The 21949-nt window shown below is 31.4% G+C and overlaps 2 protein-coding genes and 1 long non-coding RNA gene across 5 annotated transcripts in view; 2 read left to right on the top strand and 1 right to left on the bottom strand.

Annotated features, from left to right (window-relative positions):
• Nucleotides 1–9: 9 nt before the first annotated feature.
• On the bottom strand, nucleotides 10–3663 carry LOC149909751 (uncharacterized). Its single transcript, XR_016458600.1, has 3 exons — nucleotides 3576–3663; nucleotides 1002–1051; nucleotides 10–197 (listed from the first exon to the last, which is right to left on the bottom strand). It is a non-coding gene; the product is annotated as an uncharacterized LOC149909751 (long non-coding RNA).
• On the top strand, nucleotides 2990–19295 carry LOC149909750 (uncharacterized). 3 transcript variants are annotated; one of them, XM_090119845.1, is made up of 27 exons: nucleotides 2990–3419; nucleotides 3788–3958; nucleotides 4632–4757; nucleotides 4977–5064; nucleotides 5699–5858; nucleotides 6167–6290; nucleotides 6605–6744; nucleotides 6911–6996; nucleotides 7241–7352; nucleotides 7740–7960; nucleotides 8130–8227; nucleotides 8615–8693; nucleotides 8968–9023; nucleotides 9115–9172; nucleotides 9367–9674; nucleotides 10199–10274; nucleotides 10391–10494; nucleotides 10750–10850; nucleotides 11014–11188; nucleotides 12061–12237; nucleotides 12718–12851; nucleotides 17212–17338; nucleotides 17744–17830; nucleotides 17998–18058; nucleotides 18224–18345; nucleotides 18663–18723; nucleotides 18795–19295. In XM_090119845.1, exons 1-27 carry the CDS (start codon nucleotides 3267–3269, stop codon nucleotides 18860–18862), a joined length of 3273 nt encoding a protein of 1090 aa, XP_089975971.1. In that variant the 5' UTR covers nucleotides 2990–3266; the 3' UTR covers nucleotides 18863–19295. The 3 variants fall into 3 exon arrangements, with proteins under 3 accessions (XP_089975971.1, XP_089975972.1, XP_089975973.1); XM_090119846.1 differs by having other exon boundaries at nucleotides 2998–3419; nucleotides 18663–18714; XM_090119847.1 differs by lacking the exons at nucleotides 5699–5858; nucleotides 6167–6290; nucleotides 6605–6744; nucleotides 6911–6996 and having other exon boundaries at nucleotides 3018–3419.
• Nucleotides 19296–19903: 608 nt separating this feature from the next.
• The window catches only part of Prip (aquaporin prip), a 31754-nt gene continuing 29708 nt past the window's right edge, over nucleotides 19904–21949 (top strand). The window contains exon 1 of the mRNA XM_090119844.1: nucleotides 19904–20110. The gene's annotated coding sequence lies outside the window, so the exon portion shown is untranslated. The remainder of the gene's footprint in view (nucleotides 20111–21949) is intronic.

The raw sequence follows: 21949 nt of genomic DNA, 5'->3' as shown, positions 1-21949 counted from the left end.
GTATAAAATATCACTTTTAATAAAAAAAAACATCTTAATTACAATCACAAAATCATTATTTAAAATAAGAAATTATAAAATAGTAACATTGTTTGAATTTACTTTAGTTAAAATCACTAGGTGATTATTATTTGCTATAGACACAGTATTCTTAGTGCCCACGTGGTAGGTACCTAACAAGTGAGATCGATCGAAGTCTGAAAATTTACAAAAAGGAGAATTAGTGGTCGGAATGGAATTAATAAAAAAACACAATTGATTATAGATACGTCGCAGAATGGTCGCAGATTACCAAATATTACACAATTTAATGATTTCAATAATAAACCACTTGTATTATAATTAACGTGCCTTATCATTATAAAACACAATCTCTTTTACATAAGTAATTGATACTTTCGAGTTAATTGTTTTTATTGCACGCCTCATAAGCGAAGCGTTGAGGTGGGTACTACTGTCACTTCGCGCAAAACATCTGATTTTTCAAACTTAAAATGTCTTTATGTATCATACATTGCACTTGTAAGATAATACATACACACACATATTAAGAAAAAACACTATTTTTAACATTCATGATATTTTTGATGTCATTTTTGTTATTTAAACTAGTTAAAAAACAGTTTAAAAAAGTTCTGTCTTGGACGTCCGTGTGTCTGTATGTGCGGAGGATTTTCTTGTTAACACGATAGCGACCGAAATACTTTACTAATCGAGTCTTTTTTTTTCTCTTACGCTTGAGTATGCTCAGGAATAGAACCCTTTTATTTTTCAGGGTCTGATTCGATGTGGTTTAATTGTTATTAAATAAACAAAAATAATAATTAATAAATAATTATTAAAAAAAAATTATGAGGCGTGCACTTTTGGATTTTCCAAACTATTTTCCTAATGCAGTTAAAATGTATCGCAACTTTTTTCTTTGAATAGATACAGAATAAATAAAACGATTGATAATAAATAATAATTAAACAAAAATATTTTACGTTCCAAGATCCTACCGCAGTTATCATCGATCATCGATCACCATCAACCAGTCGACACTTGAGTCCTGTAACAATTCAATGCTGTAGGTTACCACTTAATAAAAAATGCAATAATAGTTACCTCATGGACGTATAAAAAAAGACGGACGCCATATTACGAACAAACAACGTGAAGCCACCGTAGTAAGCTAGCGATCGTGTAAAGACAATGAACACGCACACACTCTCACCATAGTAAGCTAGTCGGCCGCCATTACGTCGTGAACTACCGACTGATTAACTGCGTCACTGTTTCACAAAAAATATTTAAAATGCCGTCTTGCGTGGTTAAATGGTTTCGCAACAGAATTTTAAATAACAAAACACAAGGGATTACATTCCACACGGAAGCAAGTTATTTCTTTCATGTTTTAATGACAAAATTATTACGGCAAAATTTATAGAAAAAAATACAGCCGCCATTGTCATCAGGACAGCTGTTGCCATAGTGTTGCCATGGCAACATGGCACACACACATGGATGCCGCCATTACTAGGCTTCACTCAATGTTTAGGCGATACTCCGTCCGTCTTTTTTTATACGTCCATGAGTTACCTAATATATTTCTTATAAATTAAATAAATACTTGAAGTCCTTAAAACCGTAGTTCCAAAAATACGAGTGAAATGTCAATAGAAATTAAAAAGAAAGCAATAATTACAACTAAGTTAGAAAGCTACATACTAAGTTTGCTAAGTTAGAAACTTTTGTAATATTGCAATTGTTTTTAATAAAAGAATACTAAGAAAGAATAAAGATAGCTATGTAAGAAATCTATTTATAGTGGGCGCCACAATCATTATTCGCCCGGGGGACCCGGGGTGAAACTCGAGATGTCTCCAGCTTGTTATCACTGTGTCAACCATTTTGAAATTTTTAGGTATTTTGTTGTAAAAAAAGAAGTAGCAAGATTTTTTTATTTACCATTTAAGCACACCATTAACCATTTGATTGTAGAATAAATGGATCTTATTATATTTTTTTTAACTCGCTAACGGGCTCGTCCCGGGTTAATTTTCTTTTTGTTTATTTTTTTTTCTTAGACCTAAAGAACTGATTGGCCTGTCGTGATTGGACATGGGCTCAGTACAACTTTGATAGGATATTTTTATTTTCTGTTATGGCAAGAAGCTTTAACTATTTGCCAGTGTCAAGTAGATAGGATATTTAAAAAAATTATTGTGAGTAGCCTCTGGCTGTTTTCCAATTACAGAGCATAATGCGACTCAGTGCCGCACAATGCCGAATTATGCTGTTGAAACGCACCAGCAGGTTGCGCTAAGTTCAGTGTTGAAAAAAAAATATTCATAGAGTTAGCAATAACCTCATTAATTTGTAAATAAAGTGGTATACATAATAATTGGTTGAAAAATATTTACGGTTATTTTAAGTAATTTGGATTTTGATTATTTCATTTTTTTTCAATGTTTGTACCTTTATCCATATTTATATTTATTTTTTTAACACAATTTGAATTAACTTTGATTATTTCGAAAAAACTACAATGAAACGAAAGCTTTAAAATTTTTTCCAACAATTAATAATTACTAACGATAAATCGATTTTTTTTTGTGTGGTGTCTCTCAATGTTAGCCAGAAGGGCTTCTTTCTACATTTTAACGCGGACGCGAGGGTGAACTGCAGGTTCACCCTGGTAGCGACATGCACAAGGGCGTCCCCCCTTGACGGGGATCTCGAACCTCGGCTTGGGCTGACGCTTGAGTGGAGGAGGCCAGAAGGGCCCTAATCGGACGGGGATAAATCGATTGCCGTGCATCAATTCACGCGCATTACTTTTTCTAGTGCTCGATTGTGCGAAGCGTTGCTGTAGTTGGAACATTCAACGTTAAGCATTATGCCGCATAATGCGCTCTAGTGCTGTAATTGGAAAACGGGGTCTAACTACCGACTGGCTTATGCGTTATGTTCTAATAAAAATGAACAAAAAATCATAATGATACACACAATATGTCTGTGATGATACCACAATGATACAATAGGAATCGCTAGCGACATCTTGTACCAAGCAGTAGAAATGATTGGCGCTAGTGAGAAATTTTTGTATTAACGCTACTAGCCGCTAGGGGCGCTAGGGACTAGCGTCAGTATGCCGACGAAACGGAGCGCTAGTGTATATTGACGAAATAGTGAGTGTAATTTAGTGGCGTAAAATATTAAAGAGGTTATGTAGAAAATAAGGATTTAAAGTGTTATAAGTGTGAAAATATAAGTTACACAAAATGGAGAAAAGAAAAGAAACTTTAAGTGGGTCCCAGATGTGTCGGTTTTGTTTATCTCAAACAACGCCGTTGATGAACTTGTATGAGAAAAGTCAATCTCCGAGGGATCCTGCTAATATTAAATTTAAGATTTTATCATGTCTTTCCTTAGAGGTATGTATAATATGTCAGTTTATAAAAATATAAGCCAACAAAAAGAGAAAATAGTACCTACAATGGACGCCACCTACCCTTTATCACGCTAACAGAGTTAAATGGACCAAAAAGAAATTATTGTGATGCCTCATTATTCACTTGGCAAATACATACATAATTTGTGTTGGTTTGAGCGATCATCGTTTACAATTATTTTACAGTTATTCGTGAAAAAGAACAAAATGCGGTGATGTTAAACAACATTGTATGTCAAATAATTGACCTTATTTAGGAGCGCCACCTAGTGCTTAAGAATGATAATTAACAAAAAATGTAATTTACAAATTAATCCAAAAATATTATATGAATAATATGTATTTTTTTAGGTTTTCCCTTCAGACAAGATGCCTGCATACATATGTGAGCGTTGCAAATTCTTCATGAATATATTCCATGACTTCAAAAAAGTCTGCCGGCAAGCAGATGAAGCTATTCTTAAATATATTCAGAATGATACAGCATTACAAGCTATGTCATGGCCTAGACAATTATTGAAAGTAAGTAAACAACTATAAGTCAATAAGAATAATTTCCCATTTATATTATAGGTAATTACTGGGAATCTATAGTAAAAAGTTAATAACTGAATGATCAGTCTTCATAAACTAGCTTTACCAATGCCAGAAATAATTTGGCGAACATGGTTGCCACTAATATTGATCCAGTTTGAAATGATTGCAAGGACTGTAAATAAATTTTTTACCATATTTCATATTAGGGTTGATAAACATTATCTAGAATAATTTAACAATTGGATTCATTTTTATTACAATTGTTATTAGGTTTTTATTAAAACTTTACACCCTTATTTCATAAATGGTCATCTGTTGAGGTTGAATGATAATAGGAAGCAAACTGTTTTTGTAAATTTACAAATAATAGTATTTGTTATGCCTTGCAGGTTCACTTGCATTAATAAGGGAAAAAAACCATTTAACACAACAAATCTTTCATAACAAATATATCAGTCCATGAAATTTGTGCATTCAACCAAAATAACAAAGTCTTTCGTCTTATAGCTTTATGATATTAGTATTGATGAATATGAAATGAACCAAGCATGTCAGAAATTAACAATTTAAAAGTTTTTATATGCCAGTATGCAAATTACAATAAAGTTTTAGTATATGTATACATATTATGTATCTAAATGCTCTATTTTTATTCTAGCTGCACAACAATTCAAAGAAAGAATCTGTAGTTAAAACGGTTGTGGAGAGCGGTGCTACTGTACAAGTTTCATCACAAGATACCTCTGATACTGAGGATGAAGATGCCAATGTTTACAATGTTAAGGTAATTTTTGTGTAACTTTCTTTTGTCATTTAGCCACCATTTAAGTCACCTTTTATTATAGGGCTCCTTGGAATTGAGCTAGTGTTAGAAACAAATTGAAAGAAATATATCTATTTCAAAAATTGTATATAGAGAACCGAACCAGTACTTGCTTTAGCCCTACCTGAGGTATATATACTATTTATTTATTTATAAATACAATAAATGTTCATTTTACAGATAGGTGATGGCAATGATGAGGCAAAAACAACACAAGTTAAAGTAATAACTAGCGATCAACCAGAAAAGCCCAAAACATCTAGAAAAGGTTATTTATACTAGAATTAATTGCACCTTATTCCTTTTTTATATGAATAAAAGTAATATATAAATAATCTGTAAACTTGTGTTATGGGGTTTAAGTCATTCCCTGCTAACAGCTAAAAGCACTATGTGACTAGTTATTTATATATTGCTTCCCCTAGTACTTACATAAATTTATAGTATATGTGTGTTCATAGCTTTTTATAAAGTATTTTAGGTTTTTAGTAAAAAGCTTACTGTTTTATTTTATGCACGTTTTGTTTTGTTTTATCTTATTTTTTCAGTTATGCCTTTTGATATATAAGTATGTGTGCTATTGATATTTTGAAACAAGTTTTGTGAATTAAGAAGTGCTGTGTAAAATTAAATAAGGTAAAATAATTATGTATTTATAATCAGCATCTACTTTTATCGGCTAAGAATTTAAAACAACTTACAACATATTAAACTTTTGATGATATAATGTAAGTTAACATTACAAAGTGAGTAAGAATTAACTTCAACTGCAAGAGAAATAAAATTGAAATAATACATAAATAAAATTTTGTACCATTGTAAAGCATTTCTAGTCAGCTAGTCAACCTTTTTTGTTAAATTGTATGTTTTAACATGCGAGAGGTACATTTTCCTTGGTTCAGATCCAATAGACAGGTTTCCGAAGCCTGAAGAGGCGGAATTGGACAAAGGTTGCTGGCCGTGTGATGAGTGTGATCGCACATACCCTTTACAGCAGATGTTGCAATTGCATAAACGGCAAAAGCATAGAGAGAGGAATATACAGTGTGACCAGTGTGATGCGTAAGTTGCAATTTCGATTATTTTTTCAATAACACGCTTGCTTTATATTCACCAAAATTCTTTAAAAAATTCATAAAAATCTTTTAATCTTTTCTCTATTATAAAAAAAGTTACAAAAAGTTTGAAAAATTTTCTTAAACAAAGCTGTTGGTGGAAGGGAGTGAGCTATTTATTCTTATTTGAATTAAAAATACTTAAGTATCATATTCAAATAACAATTAAGAATATTCTTTGGTAAAGTTATGCTTATTTCTTAGAAAAATGTAATAATTGGGGTTTCAAATGTAATCCCTTCTCTTTATTTGCAGCAAATTTTTCACAAAATACGACCTGATGACACATCAACTGCGTCACTCTGATGAAATGCCATTCCAGTGTGTTGCGTGTGATAAGAAATTTAAGCGCCTGATCATTTTAAAAAGACACGAAAAGGTAAATATTAAAAGTATATCATATAAAAATCTCTTATTGTATATTTTTTTCAACAAATTTCATTGATCATTTGCTTCTATTGGTCTACAGAGCTTTCTTTCCTGAAAGTAGCTTATTCAAACAAATTCTTCTGCTTTATTGTATTAAAATTCATACTTTGTATATTTACTTCTTGATGAAATCACATTTTATAGTAAAGAAAAACAATTCACTAGCTCCGCTTAGAATTTTTTTTATTGTAATTTTTTTATTATATTAAAATGTATGGAGTCCTTAAGTTAATTCTTAAATAATAATTAATGATAATATTACAGATAATGCATGCAGATTTACCGCAGCAAAGTTGCCCCAAATGCCCAGCGACATTCCTCTCATATGAGGAGCTCACGGCACATCAACAGAGGCACAATCGACCGAACAACCGCAGTTATAGTTGTGATATATGTACTAAGACGTAAGTTTAATTCATTTAACTAGAGAAATATTTATTAGTAACACTAATATAAGTTTATGTTGTGATTTCAATGGTTTCTAGTCGCAATATTAAATTGGCCATATATTGATGTACAATTAAAATATCTAGTGTGTAATAACTACATATTTGTTGTTTTTCATTACAGATTCAATGTTAAATCTGGTCTCCAGAGACACAAAGACACGGTCCATAACAAGGTTCCCGAATTCAAGTGTGAATATTGTCCTGAGCGTGAGAATTCATTTATCTTTTACAAGCTATGAACATACATATTAGGATTATTTAAGGCACATTCACATTTACTGGTACACAGACAAAATATTTGTTGATATACACAAATAGTATAATAAAAAGTAGTATTTTTATGCGTATTATCGGCAAATGTGAATGTAACATTAGGTTAGTTAGTTCTAAATAGTTTTAGTTGTGCAATATTCAAGTTATATTGTATTTAACAAGTAATGTTTGTTTCCAGGGTTTGGTTCAATACCGAAGTTGGCGAGACACGTGCGCACGCACGCGGGAGAGCGGCCGTTCCCGTGCAAATATTGCGATAAAAGCTTCCTTAAATCTCAACATTATACAAGGTATTGACTCATAAGATTTTTTCTATGTTCTTTGGTATAATGACATTATCAAACAAATCAAAGATTGTTTATACAAGTTCTGTAGTTCTTTAGTATTAAAAGTCTGCTTTAAATACACATGTAGTCGTATTTCTAGTCTATATTCTTCATTTTCATTAAGAACGCTTTATTATATTTAATTTAATTAGACAATGTTATGTAACAATAGAAGTAGATCTGTGTCTTTGCGTATATTTACTTTTGTTATATTTTTTGGTGCGCAATAATATATTTTTGTTTGTTTGATAGATATTACAACATTCATTTTGTATTTTCTATGGTTTATAGACTAACCACCTACGAAACGTCAATGTAATACGTCAATAACTATTAAACTCCATATTTCAGACACCTCCGTATCAAACATCGTGATAACGTGCGTTCATCACGCAACCAGGATCAAGATGACTCATACCCTTGTGAACAGTGCGATGAAATATTCATAACTCAAGATGACCTGATATACCACTCGGCTATACACGCCACACAGAATCTTATTTGCCCATTGTGTGAAGAAAAGTTTGAGGATGTGGATAGTGTCACTACGCATATCAAGAGTCATGTTAATGGTTTGTATATTTATTTTACGGTAAAAAATATATACGAACTATCAGTATTCAGAATGCTATATAGTATATATACACAACTATTTTATAAAGAAATAAAAAATAGTATACATTCCCTTGCTCAATGACAAGAAACAATTCTGCATAATTAATTTTCTGTTTATTTTACCAGGTCTAGAGTTCATGTGCGACTTTTGTGAACTCATCTTTACAACCAAAGACAAGTACGAGAACCATTTGATGATCGCCCACGAAGAGGAGATTCAGAATGTAAGTACCTTTTTAATATTTGAAGCTCGAAAACTAGAAATTATTTGCTTCATAGAGAATTATAGACGAAACATGTAAATTAATTGTATTTTTTTATGAATTCGTCATTACTTTATGTAAATATCATATGTGTATATTACAGACACTAACTATAAAGGTTATAATTTTTCTGATGTGTTTAATTTAGGCCTTAATATTTATCACTAATAATAACTAATATTCGTTACAAATTGTATTTAATATTCATTACATAAAAAAATTATGTATAATATTTAAGCGAATAATTATAGTAAACAAGAAACAAACAAAACTTTTTTGTTCCCCTACACTATAATGTATGGAACATAATGACAATTTATTCATAACCAACTTGATTTATTTTAATAGGAATTAGGTGAAGAGGAGTTGTCAATGGAAATAGAGGGTGATGGAATCGAAGATGATGAAGATGATAATTCAATTCAAGGTTTGAACATTCACATACTTAATATAATAATAGAAGAATTCTCAACGTTTTCGTATGTGCACTAATAATACTGGGTTATAACTTATAACGTTAATATTGTAACAAATTCACATACAAGTTTTAAATTAGATATAAGTTTACAATACAAAAATAATAAAGGTCATTAAATCTTAATTTTGAAGCTAGTCATAGTTTTATCTTTGTATTCAAATTCTTATAAATATGAGGAAAGTTTTAACTATTCTCAAAACAATAATGATTAACTTTTTTCCAGTGAAAGATGCAGGTGATCATATGGTGATTGAAATAAAGAAAGCGGACAATTTTATGGTAAGACAAAAAAAAATAATATTATACAAATACATTTATCATGGTAATATAGTAAAATAGAATGTACTGTAATATATTCGTGTTTTCACAGCTTAATCAAGAAGCTCCGGAGGAGGGTGAATATAGGGGAGATAATACTAACTCTGAAGGTATTTTTTTATTTTTTAGTATAGTAAAATGAACTGCTTATTGTAGGTGCTTTTAAATGGCTGAAATAAAAAAAATGTATGAAATATACATTGAATTTGTAAATACTTTTATAACAGTATTTTATAAATTTCTTTAGACAGGTTATTTTTTTATTTCTTTTTGATCAATACTATAATCAAAGTTATTGTTTTAGAAAGTGAAGCAGAAACTTCAGCCATCGTAACACAAGCCCGGGAGCCTTCACCGGTGGTAACGATAACCAACACAAAAGAATTGGCAACCGTGGAAAAAGTACAGAGGGCAAAACAGATTCTGCCGCAAGCTACAGTCATATCCCCTCAGGTTGAGGCGAAAGCTTTGGTGTCGACACAAGCTACGATAGTGCCGATACAAACGGCACTACCTGCGCGAACTGTGGTCGCAAATCAACCGAAAAGCACTAAGGCTTCGGTGATTACTAAAGCTAATATACAAACGAATATTCAAATAGCAAATAATCAGGTAGATTTTCTATTTTATTTATTTTTTAAAGTGAAACTTTTATTACATCGTCTCAAACTTTTTGGTCTGTGTAGCGCATGTCGCGTGTATCGCGGCTGCCGAGTAGGTATACCTACTCGGCAGCCGACCGACACGCGACATGCGCTACACAAAGCAGTGTTCGGAACCGTTCGAACAGTTTCACTTTTACCGTGATTTCATAAAACCACACAACATTTTTGTTTTTTTCTGGCGTAGAGTTTTGCTTCGCGCTTCACTTTTTCAACTTCAATATATTTTATTATTTCTAGAAACTATAAATATACTTTGAATTACTTAACAATGAAATATACATAAAATACATATTCTTTTCCTTATTAAAGAGCATTTTGTCTCATAGTGGAACATGACAGTTCACTTTTAAAACACATAATTTATGTTTAACCCATTATTGAGCCCTGAACGGCCCGATCGGTACACGACACAATAGATTTTCTATTGTGTCTGTGATTCCGGGGCCTGAGTTATCAAACAATATATTTCAGCCTACTCTAACAATTCGCAAACTAGAAGACACCAAACAAGCAAGAAGCAAGGCAGTTGAACCACCTTCTGAAATACGTGAGTTACTTTGACTATTTCTTTATAGTATAAATTATAAATTTAATTTTCAGAATTTAATAAATTAATAAAAAATAAATTATCATGGTATATAATTTATTCGTATGCCATTTTAGAAGCCAAGAAAGAAAAAGTAAACAAGGTGGAAAGCAGTAACAGCGCTGGCTTTAGTGATAAATCGCTGAGGCTTTTAGAGAAGGAATTGCAGGATCTGAAAAGGGTAAAATGTGTTTATTATTATTTTTCTAATAATGTATTAAAGTGAATTTAAAAAATATGAGTCTGGTAGTGATTAGTATTAAATTTCTATATTTATTTATTAATGCTTTCCTCCTTTAAAAATTATACAAGTGAGTTTCAACTCCCCTAAGAATGCATTTAAACATGTTTGTACAATTGGCGGTATTATTGCTATGAAGCGATTTATTCCGATCAATCTGACATATGGATATTAATTATTGTTTTTATATTTCAGACAAACTCACGGTCAGATGTAACAAAGACGCCGCCAGTTAAAGCCGTTGATACACCAAAAGGTAGACGTCCGCAAATTATAACATCTACGCCTAAATTAAGGTAAGAATTTGCATTTAATATATTTCTATGTTTCTAATCGTTTCTTGTACGTATTGAAAAAAAAAAGAACTGAATGTAGCTAGCAAGCGATATATAAAAAAAATATTATAAATGTATTACTTTTTTGTATCACTATTACACAAAATATTTTTACCTGATACAGATCTAACGATGATAAGAAGTCACAATTGCAAAATAAATCACCCGCGTTCGAGAAAAAGCAAATAGAAAAACGCGTGACAAAGGAAAATAAAGAGCCGAAAGAAGCTAAGGAAATGAAAAACAATGGAAATAAAAAGGATGATGAAAAAGAGAAGGAGTCCAAAGAAACACCTAAAGTGAGTTATTTTAAAATTACATTTATATTGGCTGTTGTAGTTAGATTTATTTTATACATTAATTTCTCATTATAGTCCGGGATACATCGCCCATTTTTGCAAGTGATTACTATCAAGCTAATTTTTCGTGAGTAGCTTTATTTTGATGAGATGCCCAATAATTTCATGTACAAAACTCTCGATTGTGGTAGCTACCAGAGGAAACAAGGATAAAATATTTTGATTTGATGGTTCTCAAATATTAATTACTAACTGAATGTTTTTTTTTGTTCAATCTCAAGATAATTATCTAAATTATTCGAAAAAATATTTGTCCTACAAAATCTATGGTTTGATCAAAGAGTCCCCCTTTCCGATGTGTATCGATAACGAAGTCATCATAAATGATTACTAACCAGCTGATTTTTTTATTTTCACTTATTTAATACTTATATAATTCAACAGACATATTGTCCTACAAATTGCGTAATAAATATTTGAGAACCGTCAAATCAAAAATTTTTATCCTTGTTACCTCTGTAAGCTACCACAATCGAGAGTTTCGTACATGAAATTATTGGGCATCTCATCAAAATAAAGCTACTCACGAAAAATTAGCTTGATAGTAATCACTTGCAAAAATGGGCGATGTATCCCGGACTATTATGATCATAGTGATTCACTTAATAAAATTTATTCATACTGATAACTGTAATTTAATGGAAGAAGTTTGATGTTAATTTATAAAAATTTAAGAGAAAACGACATAATATTATGTATTCTTATGATGACAATATAATTTATTTCACCTAATAAAATTAAGTTTCTCGTTTTATTTTACACATCTTGAGTTACTTTTAAAATTTTATATTAAAAAGTTAACTAATTTGCAGAGCGTTATCAAAAACGGCACAAGCGACAAGAGCGCATCGGACGAAGGTATCCGCCGCTCCACGCGTCCGTCCAAAATAAAGGACTACGCCAAAATGATACGCGACCGCTCGCACGGGAACTCGGACGACGACGACTCGGATATGGACGATGAGGAGTATACAGAGGCTACTCCGGAGGTATGCAGCAAAAAATTTGTATAGTACGATTCAAACTTAATGGCGACTCGGAACATAATACGATCCGATTCGCAGAAAACAATTTTGGGTATTAGCGGGACGTTAACCTAACGACGTGCACCTAACTTCCGAACCGCCATTAAGTTTGAATCGAACTGTAATAGTAAATGTTAGAGCGGGTACCCTGTTTTTTTATGGAGAAATCAGAGTGTCTCGCGGCCACCCAAGCATCACCCATGAACATGATCAGTTATTTGCTATTTAGTATTAGCACTCTTAAGACAACAAACATTTTTATATTACCTACACGCGTAGGTTATATAAAAATGTTTGTGTTTCTTCAAATAGTTTTTAGATATCAATCACGTAAAGAAAAATATATAGAAGCGTTTACCCTTCATCTTATCCTAAAATTAATTCAAGGATTCATCCATAAACTTGTATAGAAACTTTAAAAATTTAATCAATATATAATTCTAGCCACGTCAAAAGCGAAGAGCCAGTGTGAAAACAACACCAAAACCAACACCGCCGACGTCAGTCGCCACTACACCGACGGCCACGCCCACTCCGAGGAAACGGGGACGACCACGCAAAGACGCCAATAAAGAAGTGTAAGTATATAATACTAGCTGCTCCGCGCGGTTTCACCCCCGTGGCCCCACTCCTGTTGGTCGTAGCGTGATGATATATAACCTATAACCTTCCTCGACAAATGGGCTATCTAACACCGAAAGAATTTTTCAAATCGGACCAGTAGTTCCCGAGATTAGCGCGTTCAAACAAACAAACAAACTCTTCAGCTTTATAATATTAGTATAGACTAGCTGTGCCCGCGACTTCGTCCGCGTGGAATAGTGACTGCATAGTAGGTAGTTACTACTTAACTTTTATTGAATAAACACGTACTACCATAAATAATTAAACGAACTGTTAGTAAAATTTATTACTAAACTGAGCTAAAAAATAAAAATAAATACCTAGTTAATTTTCTTCGTAAAATTTATTTTAAATTATGTCATATTATTTTTAGGCACCAGGAGGGAAGGGAGCAAATTTATTTTTCTTCCTTCCTTGTATGGATGTTTTTGACAATATATATAACCGTTTCTACGAAAAATATATTTTTTCATTCGTTGATCTCAAAAATAAAAATTCCAATCACCAGAACGACAGGAAATTTTAATAATTTATTTTTAATTGTGTTTTGCACAATTTTGTTAAATTACGACTGGATGAAAATTTTGTTCGTGGTCGTCGTCGTCGTTGGTAAGGTGAACAAATCCTTATCAAAACATCATACGCTTAAGACAATAATTAGTATCGATAGCGGATTCTATTCCTTTGCGTTTTGACGTTTGTCTCAGCGCTCAGATCTTTCCTGTCTCACGCCGTAGTAACTAAACCGTTTAGACCGTGCAATAAAAATTAAATAAAAAAAAAAACTCAACGCAACGAAGAAAAGTGCATAGAAAAAGGAAAAAATGTTGTGTGGTTTTATGAAACCACGGTAAAAGTGAAACTTAGGCACAAAATTATCGTATTTGTACGATAATGACTCCGAACACTGCTTAATACCTACTCGGCAGCCGACCGTCACGCGACATGCGCTACACAGACCAAAAAGTTTGAGACGATGTAATAAAAGTTTCACTAATTTTACAAACTTCCCGAAGATCTTTAAAAATAAATACCATTTTAAATATTTATAAAAATAAAAAAACAAAGTCATCGGGGCTGCCATACCATCATTATCATATCATATACAATTATTATATTTTTTTTATAATGGTACTTAATTTTAAAGATCGTCGGGAAGTTTGTAAAATTATTATTTATTCCTTTTCCTTCGTTGCGTTGGGTTTTTCTTTTTGATTTTTAAATTTTTAACTTCGGTTTCTTATTTTCATGTGATATTTTCAAGTGAGCGAGACCTACCTCTACCTCCATATTACATTCCTACATCATATTGATATCTATAAGTTTGTTGCTCCTTGACATCTTTTAAGTTGGGCCGTAACCGTGCACAAATTGTAATGGATCACAGTGGCAAAAGAAGTGGTATCTTTAGGAAAAAAAATTGCCAAGAGCCAGGCCTATGTGGCTTTGAGTAGAGTTCAAAATTTCCAGGGTGTGGCTTTCCTCTCGCTCCCATATCCCCCTCTTCTTTCACAGACTTTCAACCCTTCTCTTTCCACACCTAGTAAATGGCAGAACCGATTTTGATGTAAACCATATTATCTAATTATACCTATATGTACACGTCATATCCTGTCGTTTGATGCTCCATTTGGTTTATTTATCTAACCACTGTCACCCCTAAATGTAATAAACGGATGAACCGATTTCGATAAAACACGTTGCTCTTTTATATTTTGATATGCCGCTTGAGTATATTATTTGACCACATTCGATTATTGTTCATTCCCACTTTCACCGCTGTAATCTAATAAATGGATAAACCGAATTGGATAAAAATATAACTAATATTTTTTCCCACATTCCCACTTTTACCTCTATATACCTAGGTATAATAAATGGATGAACCGATTTTGATACACTTTATCTAAGAACCAGCGTCGGAAAATATGCTGCCTAACACGCATCTAATTCGTATTACCTGTTAGCGAGCTACGGTGGCACAAACAGACAAACATAGCGGTCAAACACTTATCACCCATCTTTTTGATGGTTAAAAATGGTTAAAAGGGGTTAAAAATATAATACGACATAATTTAAAGGACATTTTATGTATAAAATTTACCTAGAAGTAAGCATAATTCTAATTTGACTTCTTCCCCCCCTACTACCTCAGCTTACCCCCCCACCCTTGGGGACTTTCGATATGATCACCTGGACATTTATAAGGAATAATTACTGTAGCGTATAACAGATAACTAACGTTTTATCGTACACTGTATAGTGTACAATAGAATGCCTTTTCAAATGTTCGCCGTGAATACTTAAATGGTCATAACTTTTTTATTTTCAAACCGATTAACATGAAATAAACACTTAATGTTAAATGAAGATTACCACAATATATTAGTGAAAACCGCATCTAAATCGGATAAGCCGTTTCTGAGATTAGCGTGCACAAACATACAGACAAACAGACAAAAAAATTGTTGACGTGGCGACGCTTGCCATGGCGACGGGTCGCCACGCTATACACATCTATAGGCTCACTTGTAAACCGAACGATGTTTCACATCTGCCAGGCGTCCCATGACGGCTCACATTTTTTTTACATATTTTCATTGTACAGACATCACTTTTCTAGAATTTTATTATAATATGTATTGAATATTGATTGACCACGCGCAAGGTTACTAATTTCCACTACATCCTCACGCAAATCGTCAATTTTTATGAACATTGAATCTGTAAATAAAAAAAAATCAAAAGATAAGTGTACCTAATTTTAATAAAAAGCTACTAACAAATAAAGTTTTATCAAGAACTAAAGTGACCTTCTTTGGGCGTATAATATAGTCTTGTAAAAGTTATACATGATGAAATTAAAATTTCATCATTTTCTTATTTTGTCATAACTTTAACTAATTAAAAACATGAGTCTAACTATATAATTATAATAAACAATAAATATAAAAGCTACAACTTAACTTTTGTGGGAACGCAAGAAGGCGAAAATTAAAAAAAAGCCGAAGATTTTTAAAAATGTAACCAATGAACACAATCACTGTTATCTACTATTACCCAAAGAGAATACAAATACTACGTCTATTATCTATATAACTGTAACTAACATCAAATAATAAACATCTACCCTCACTTATAAAAATTTAGTATATTCACATGAAATATAAGCGCACCTGAAATTTACTCTGGGAAGATATGAATTATTTATTTAACTTTAAAAAAAAAACAAACTCACCAACATCATAATATTTAAATTATGAATTTCCAAGGAGCGTTAATATTATGTAAATTGCTTTAATTTTAATGAAATCTCATAGATGGCGCTGTTTTAAATTTGTCTTTATACTACTAAGATTCATTATACTGTTTCTCTGCCAAAATTACTTAAATGATGTAGTTTTTATAGTGTAAAGGTAGACAATAGCATGGCTTACTCAAAAACAACATTTAAACATGAGTCTTTATATTGTACGCTGTCGTAGTACACGGAATACGTAAGAAAAATAAAGGTTCACAGCTCCTCCCCCGAAGGTGATAGCATGATAATATGTATGTAACAGCCTGACCCGACCTGTTAGTAATATTCATGCAAAATTTGAAGTAAATCCGTGCAGTACTTTCTGAGATTAGCCTGGACAAACATACAGACAAACAGACAAACAGACAAACAGACAAACAGACAAACAGACAAAAATTCTAAAAACTATGTTTTTGGCTTCTATATCGATTATAGATCATGGATTATGTATTCTTTTAAAAAAATATTCAATGTACAGTTTTGACTTTCCTACGATTTTATTATATGTATAGATAACTAGAGGTCCGCCCCGGCTTCGCCCGTGGTACATATTTCGCAATAAAAGGTAGCCTATGTCCTTTCTCGGGTATCAAAATATCTCCATATCAAATTTCATGCAAATTGGTTCAGTAGTTTAGGCATGATTGAGTAACAGACAGACAGACAGAGTTACTTTCGCATTTATAATATTAGTATGGATTAGCCACTTGTTAATACGTTTCGGTTTTGTATGCGTTGATTCGGGGTAATATAAAATATAAAGCGTGTCGCTAGATATGTAGCTCTCAATGATATGTGTTTTTTTTTTAATAGGTTTGTAATAGTAGTGATTGAGTTAAATCAGAACGTAAGAGATCAAATGTTTTTATAGTCATATTAGTTTAGATTAGTTTTCTTTGTGAATGAATCATAAAGCTTATTAGAATTCAAAGTAAAATACCTAATAAACAATTAATATTGTGGTAAATAACCAAAACATCTAAAAAATGTCTAATTTTATTGTATTATTTTAGTCCAGAAAAAATAAAGAAAGATGAAAATACAGCGATCGAAAGTAACACACAGCAAAAAGAGGAAGAAAGTAAATCAATTAAAGAAGTGAAATCGGAGAAACCGGAGATCTCTGCAACAATACCTTCGGTAAGTATTTTATTTACTAAAACTAGATTTCCGCCGCGGCTTCGCCCGCGTTATCAAAGAAAAACCCGCATAGTTCCCGTTCCCGGTCCCGTGGGATTTCCGGGATAAATTATATCCTATGTGTTAATTGTCGGATGTCATCGTAATTTAAGTTTATGTACAATTTGTTATTATGTTCCAAATAAAGAATTTTTGAATTTTTGAATTTTTTTTTTTTTAATTCAAGTTACCCTCTATATGTGTGCTAAATTTCATTGTAATTGGTTCAGTAGTATTTGCGTGAAAGAGTAACAAACACACACATAAACATCCTCACAAACTTTCGCAATTATAATATTAGTAGGATTAGTAATCTGTTACATTCATTCATATAACTTTTTAATAAAATAACAATCTTTTTTCCAGAATACAACCGGGTCTGAACAAGCATCAACGGAACAAAAGTCACAGTCAAATGTAATTCTCTCTCCTACAGGGCAGACTTTGAAAAAGGTACAAATATCATAATTGGCACACATTTTATTCTTGAAGTTAAAACCTAGACAATAAAATAATAAAACCATAATAACAATAACAATAACCATAGAAAATATTTTACATGCTTCATTTGTATCTTGTATTTTAATATGTATATCCATTCTATGTTATTAATTTTACAGGTACCAATTAAAGCCTTGCCTCCCGGAGTGAAACCAATGCCGTTGCCGATGAACGCGCGACGTAAGTTTTTTTTATAATAAAAATTAAAATCATTTAAATAGTCAACTATGATACAATTAATATTTAATTATATCGTCGCTTTTAAGTTTAATTTTAAAGGGAAATATAGTTAATGAATAAGGTACTGGTTTTTTAATAGAAAATTATATGATTTTTATTTTACAGCAATGGGCCAAGGCGAATTGTGTGAAATGCAGATCGGCAAAAAGGTTGTGAAGGTGCAGAAAATTGTAATGACGAAAGCCGAAGTAGAAGCTATGGCTAAAAAAGGACTAGTTGAAATGAAGGTAGGTTATATAATATATGATATATTTATTTTTTTACTATTTAATTGTCCTCAAAATTATGTTTAAAAATTTAGTTTATTACCACAGAAATGAAAGTAATGGCGTAATTATTAATTTTTAACCACATAACTTAGATCAACGAAGATAAAACGTCTGAATTGTCATTAAGATAACAAACTGTAGTGTAATTTTATTTCTTAGAGCTGTGCTTAGAGCGAGTTTAATCATGTAACGAACAACAAAATTACCTACATTAAAAAAATATAAATTTCCTTATATTTAACTGCATATTTTAAAAGTATAATATTAAATTCCAGGACGGCACAATGGTTTTGAAGCAAGGTATCAAATTGCCAACAGCAACCGCAGGTAATAAAGGTCAGTTTTATTTTAATTGTTTCTTTTTATGTCGCATTAAAATGCCTAATAATGATTTTTTTATTCCACAGATGTAAAAGATTCTCCCACTAAGAAAGAAAAGGCAGTTCCAACAAGATGTGATCTCGGAGATGATTAAATATATATTAAAATTTAAATTAGTTTTGTAGTTTCATGAAATAGATGATAAATTATATTATTTTGTGAAACTGTAATAGATTTATTGCAATTATATTAAGTTTCTTTTTCATGTTAATCTTACCTCAAGACTATCGACATCATGTCAATCATATTTTTTATTTTATAAGTTTATAAAACAAGAAGCTTGTATACTTGCTACAAAGAAAAAGTAATGTTGGATTGTGTGCTATAACTTATACATCAATGATAAATTTTGGTCTAAGTAAGAATATTTTTCTATTCTAAGTCTATATTGTGTTTTAAAAATATTGTAAACAAATATACAGTACCTATGATTTAAGAATGTCAAATCAAAAATCTCTGTACAGTTTAGCTGTATGCACATTTAAAATATTATGTTTAAATTAGTAAATAAAAATTTATATGTACTAGACGTAACTTTTTTTTCTTACCTTTTCCTTTTAAATTAGCCAAAACGTCTGAATCATGATCAAGTGGAAGGATTTATAAAAAAAATGATGAGTTTCATTTTTCGATTTTATCTGATTAAAAAATATTATAACTACCTATGATGAGTATGAGAAATAAAATCGTGAAGTTCCACCTAGATAATTATAAACACCCACACGTCATTGACATCCACAAAATTAAATTATAGCACTTACTGAAAATTACATGAAAGATTAAGTCTTATTCATCAATGACTGTGATTTATTCATATGAAAATTATCGTCACCTACCGTTTCTATCTGCGGATGGAAAAAATAAAAAACGTATTTCATAGAACGATATATATAATACAAAAAAGGGCATTAGACTCGAGAAAATTTACAAAGCATTATTGATTTCTAATTTATCTATAAAACGTCACAGAGTATACATGTGGTATACATGGTATACATACATTTTATTTTCTACGTCATTACGTAGTTCTACTTGATACGAGATGTCGCTGTTTTGTGCATTTACATAGGTAGCGCTAGATGTCGCTACATACATATTGTCGCACCAGTTTCCCGCTCAAACAAACTTACTTTGGCGGCTTGTTCAAATTAACACAATCAAAGCTGTTCATACCACATCAAAAACGCGCGGCAGCCGGAGCTGTATATAATTATAAAAATATATTTATTATAATTCAGTATACGAATACAATAAATAATAATACAGTTTAATATTACTAAGTGTCCGGAGTGTTTTATTAAATTCGAAAAGTTTTCTTAGAGAAAGGGGGAACTTCAAATAAGTAAGTGCTTATTCATTATATGATTATTATTTTTCTAACAATTTCCATAGATAAATTAACAAAATAATTGTTTCGAATTATTTTTTTTATTATTATTTTAAGAAAATTTACTATAATATTAATAATTCTATGTATACTTTATTAAATAAAAAATTTCGTAATTTCATTTTATCTTTTAAATATACAATCTGTTATATTTAAATAAAATAAATACACCCGTAAATTAAATTACCAAGACATTTTTGCAACACTGAATAAATTTGTAACTTAATTTATTTTATACAAATGTAAAAAATAACCTGTTATCCTCAACAAATTAATTTTACGGATGTCGTAGTCGTTCCAGTGGCTTGTTAGAGGGGAAGTGATAAAAAGTAAACAAATATTTTATTAACCTTCCAAGGTACGAGCTATGCGACTTTATTTTGTCCCCCAATTTGTTCCGCGGCAAATATTAACATTGTGATAATTTAACAAATGCCCGTTTGGGCTATATTGATATTTTATAGCCTAATAAAATATAATTTATTTAAAATGTAATGACTGAAAATAAAAGTAGAAGAGTGCCTATGTACATAATATATCTTATATATAAAATTCTCGTGTCACAATGTTAGTCTGCATACTCCTCCGAAACGGGTGGACCGATTCTCATGAAATTTTCTGTGCATATCGGGTAAGTCTGAGAATCGGCCAACATCTATTTTTCATATGTACCACGGGCGAAGCCGGGGCGGACCGCTAGTTTTTTTATAAAAAATTTAAAATTTAGTCTGTTTTACATACTTACTTCATTTTTGCTTTTCTTATAAACTAGTTAAAGATTGTGTTTTAAGTAGGTACGTCCATGCTTAATTTTTTGTATTCTGATAAGTGATAAGTATATAGGTACTTACACTTTTTTTCCAATTTATTTCGGCGCGTCAAAGCTATAAGGTAAAATGTATGATCATTATCTCAAGAATATCGTAGGTAATATTAATAAGATGATAAAAATTATTTAGTGATTGAATGCCGTCTAATCAATCTTGATAGATTATAAACAACGACATTTGATAAACGTGAAATATTTTATATTTTAGGAGGCGCGGTCTTATCGTATGCCTTCATTATTTAAACAATACGGTTTTTGTATGTTTCTGTAAAAGAACATTACACATTCCTTAATATTTTTAACTTATAAGCAGTTGATAGATGTAAGTACCTAAACAAACTTACATTCATACTTTTTAGGGTCCCGTACCGAAACGGTAAAACGATGACCCTATATATTACTGAGACTTCGTTGTCTGTCTCCAGTCTGTATCTCATTAACCGTGAAAGCTAGAAAGCGGAAATTTTCACAAATGATGTACTTCAGTTACCGCTATAACAACAAATACCTACCGAAAATAAAAAAATAAACTATTCAGGCGGCGTCCCCATAGTACGGAACAGTACGGAACCCTTCGTGCGCGAGTCCGACCTGCACTTGGCCGGTTTTTATTTTTCATGATGCTTTCGCGAACAGAGTTGTGTTTGAAATACTTAGGCAAAAAAGTTTTTATTTCAGTTATATTAACACACTTTTTTAGTGTCTGCAGAAATAGATCAAAAGAACGATGTTATTTTTTGTGCTTATTTAATCTTCTCACAATGTGTAATATGAAAAAATTTACTTAGCAAACGAGTTAGTTTTATTAATAACTACTATCTTATTCGGACATTAGAGCTATTGAGTGGCGTATAAACAAAAATAATGAAAAACGTTTCCCACCCGAAAATCAATAGACACTATCAGTTTCGAAGCTCATAACACAAAGACCTTGGTTCCAATGACTATTTATTACTCCGGGATTA

This window comes from Colias eurytheme, chromosome 3 (genome assembly GCF_061535395.1).
Source record: "Colias eurytheme isolate Ceu_HAF_F1 chromosome 3, ilColEury1 Martin Lab GWU primary, whole genome shotgun sequence".
Classification (NCBI taxonomy): Eukaryota; Metazoa; Arthropoda; class Insecta; order Lepidoptera; family Pieridae; genus Colias; species Colias eurytheme.
The sequence above is the reverse complement of the archived record's forward strand: the minus strand, read 5'-3'. Positions and strand labels throughout refer to the sequence as shown.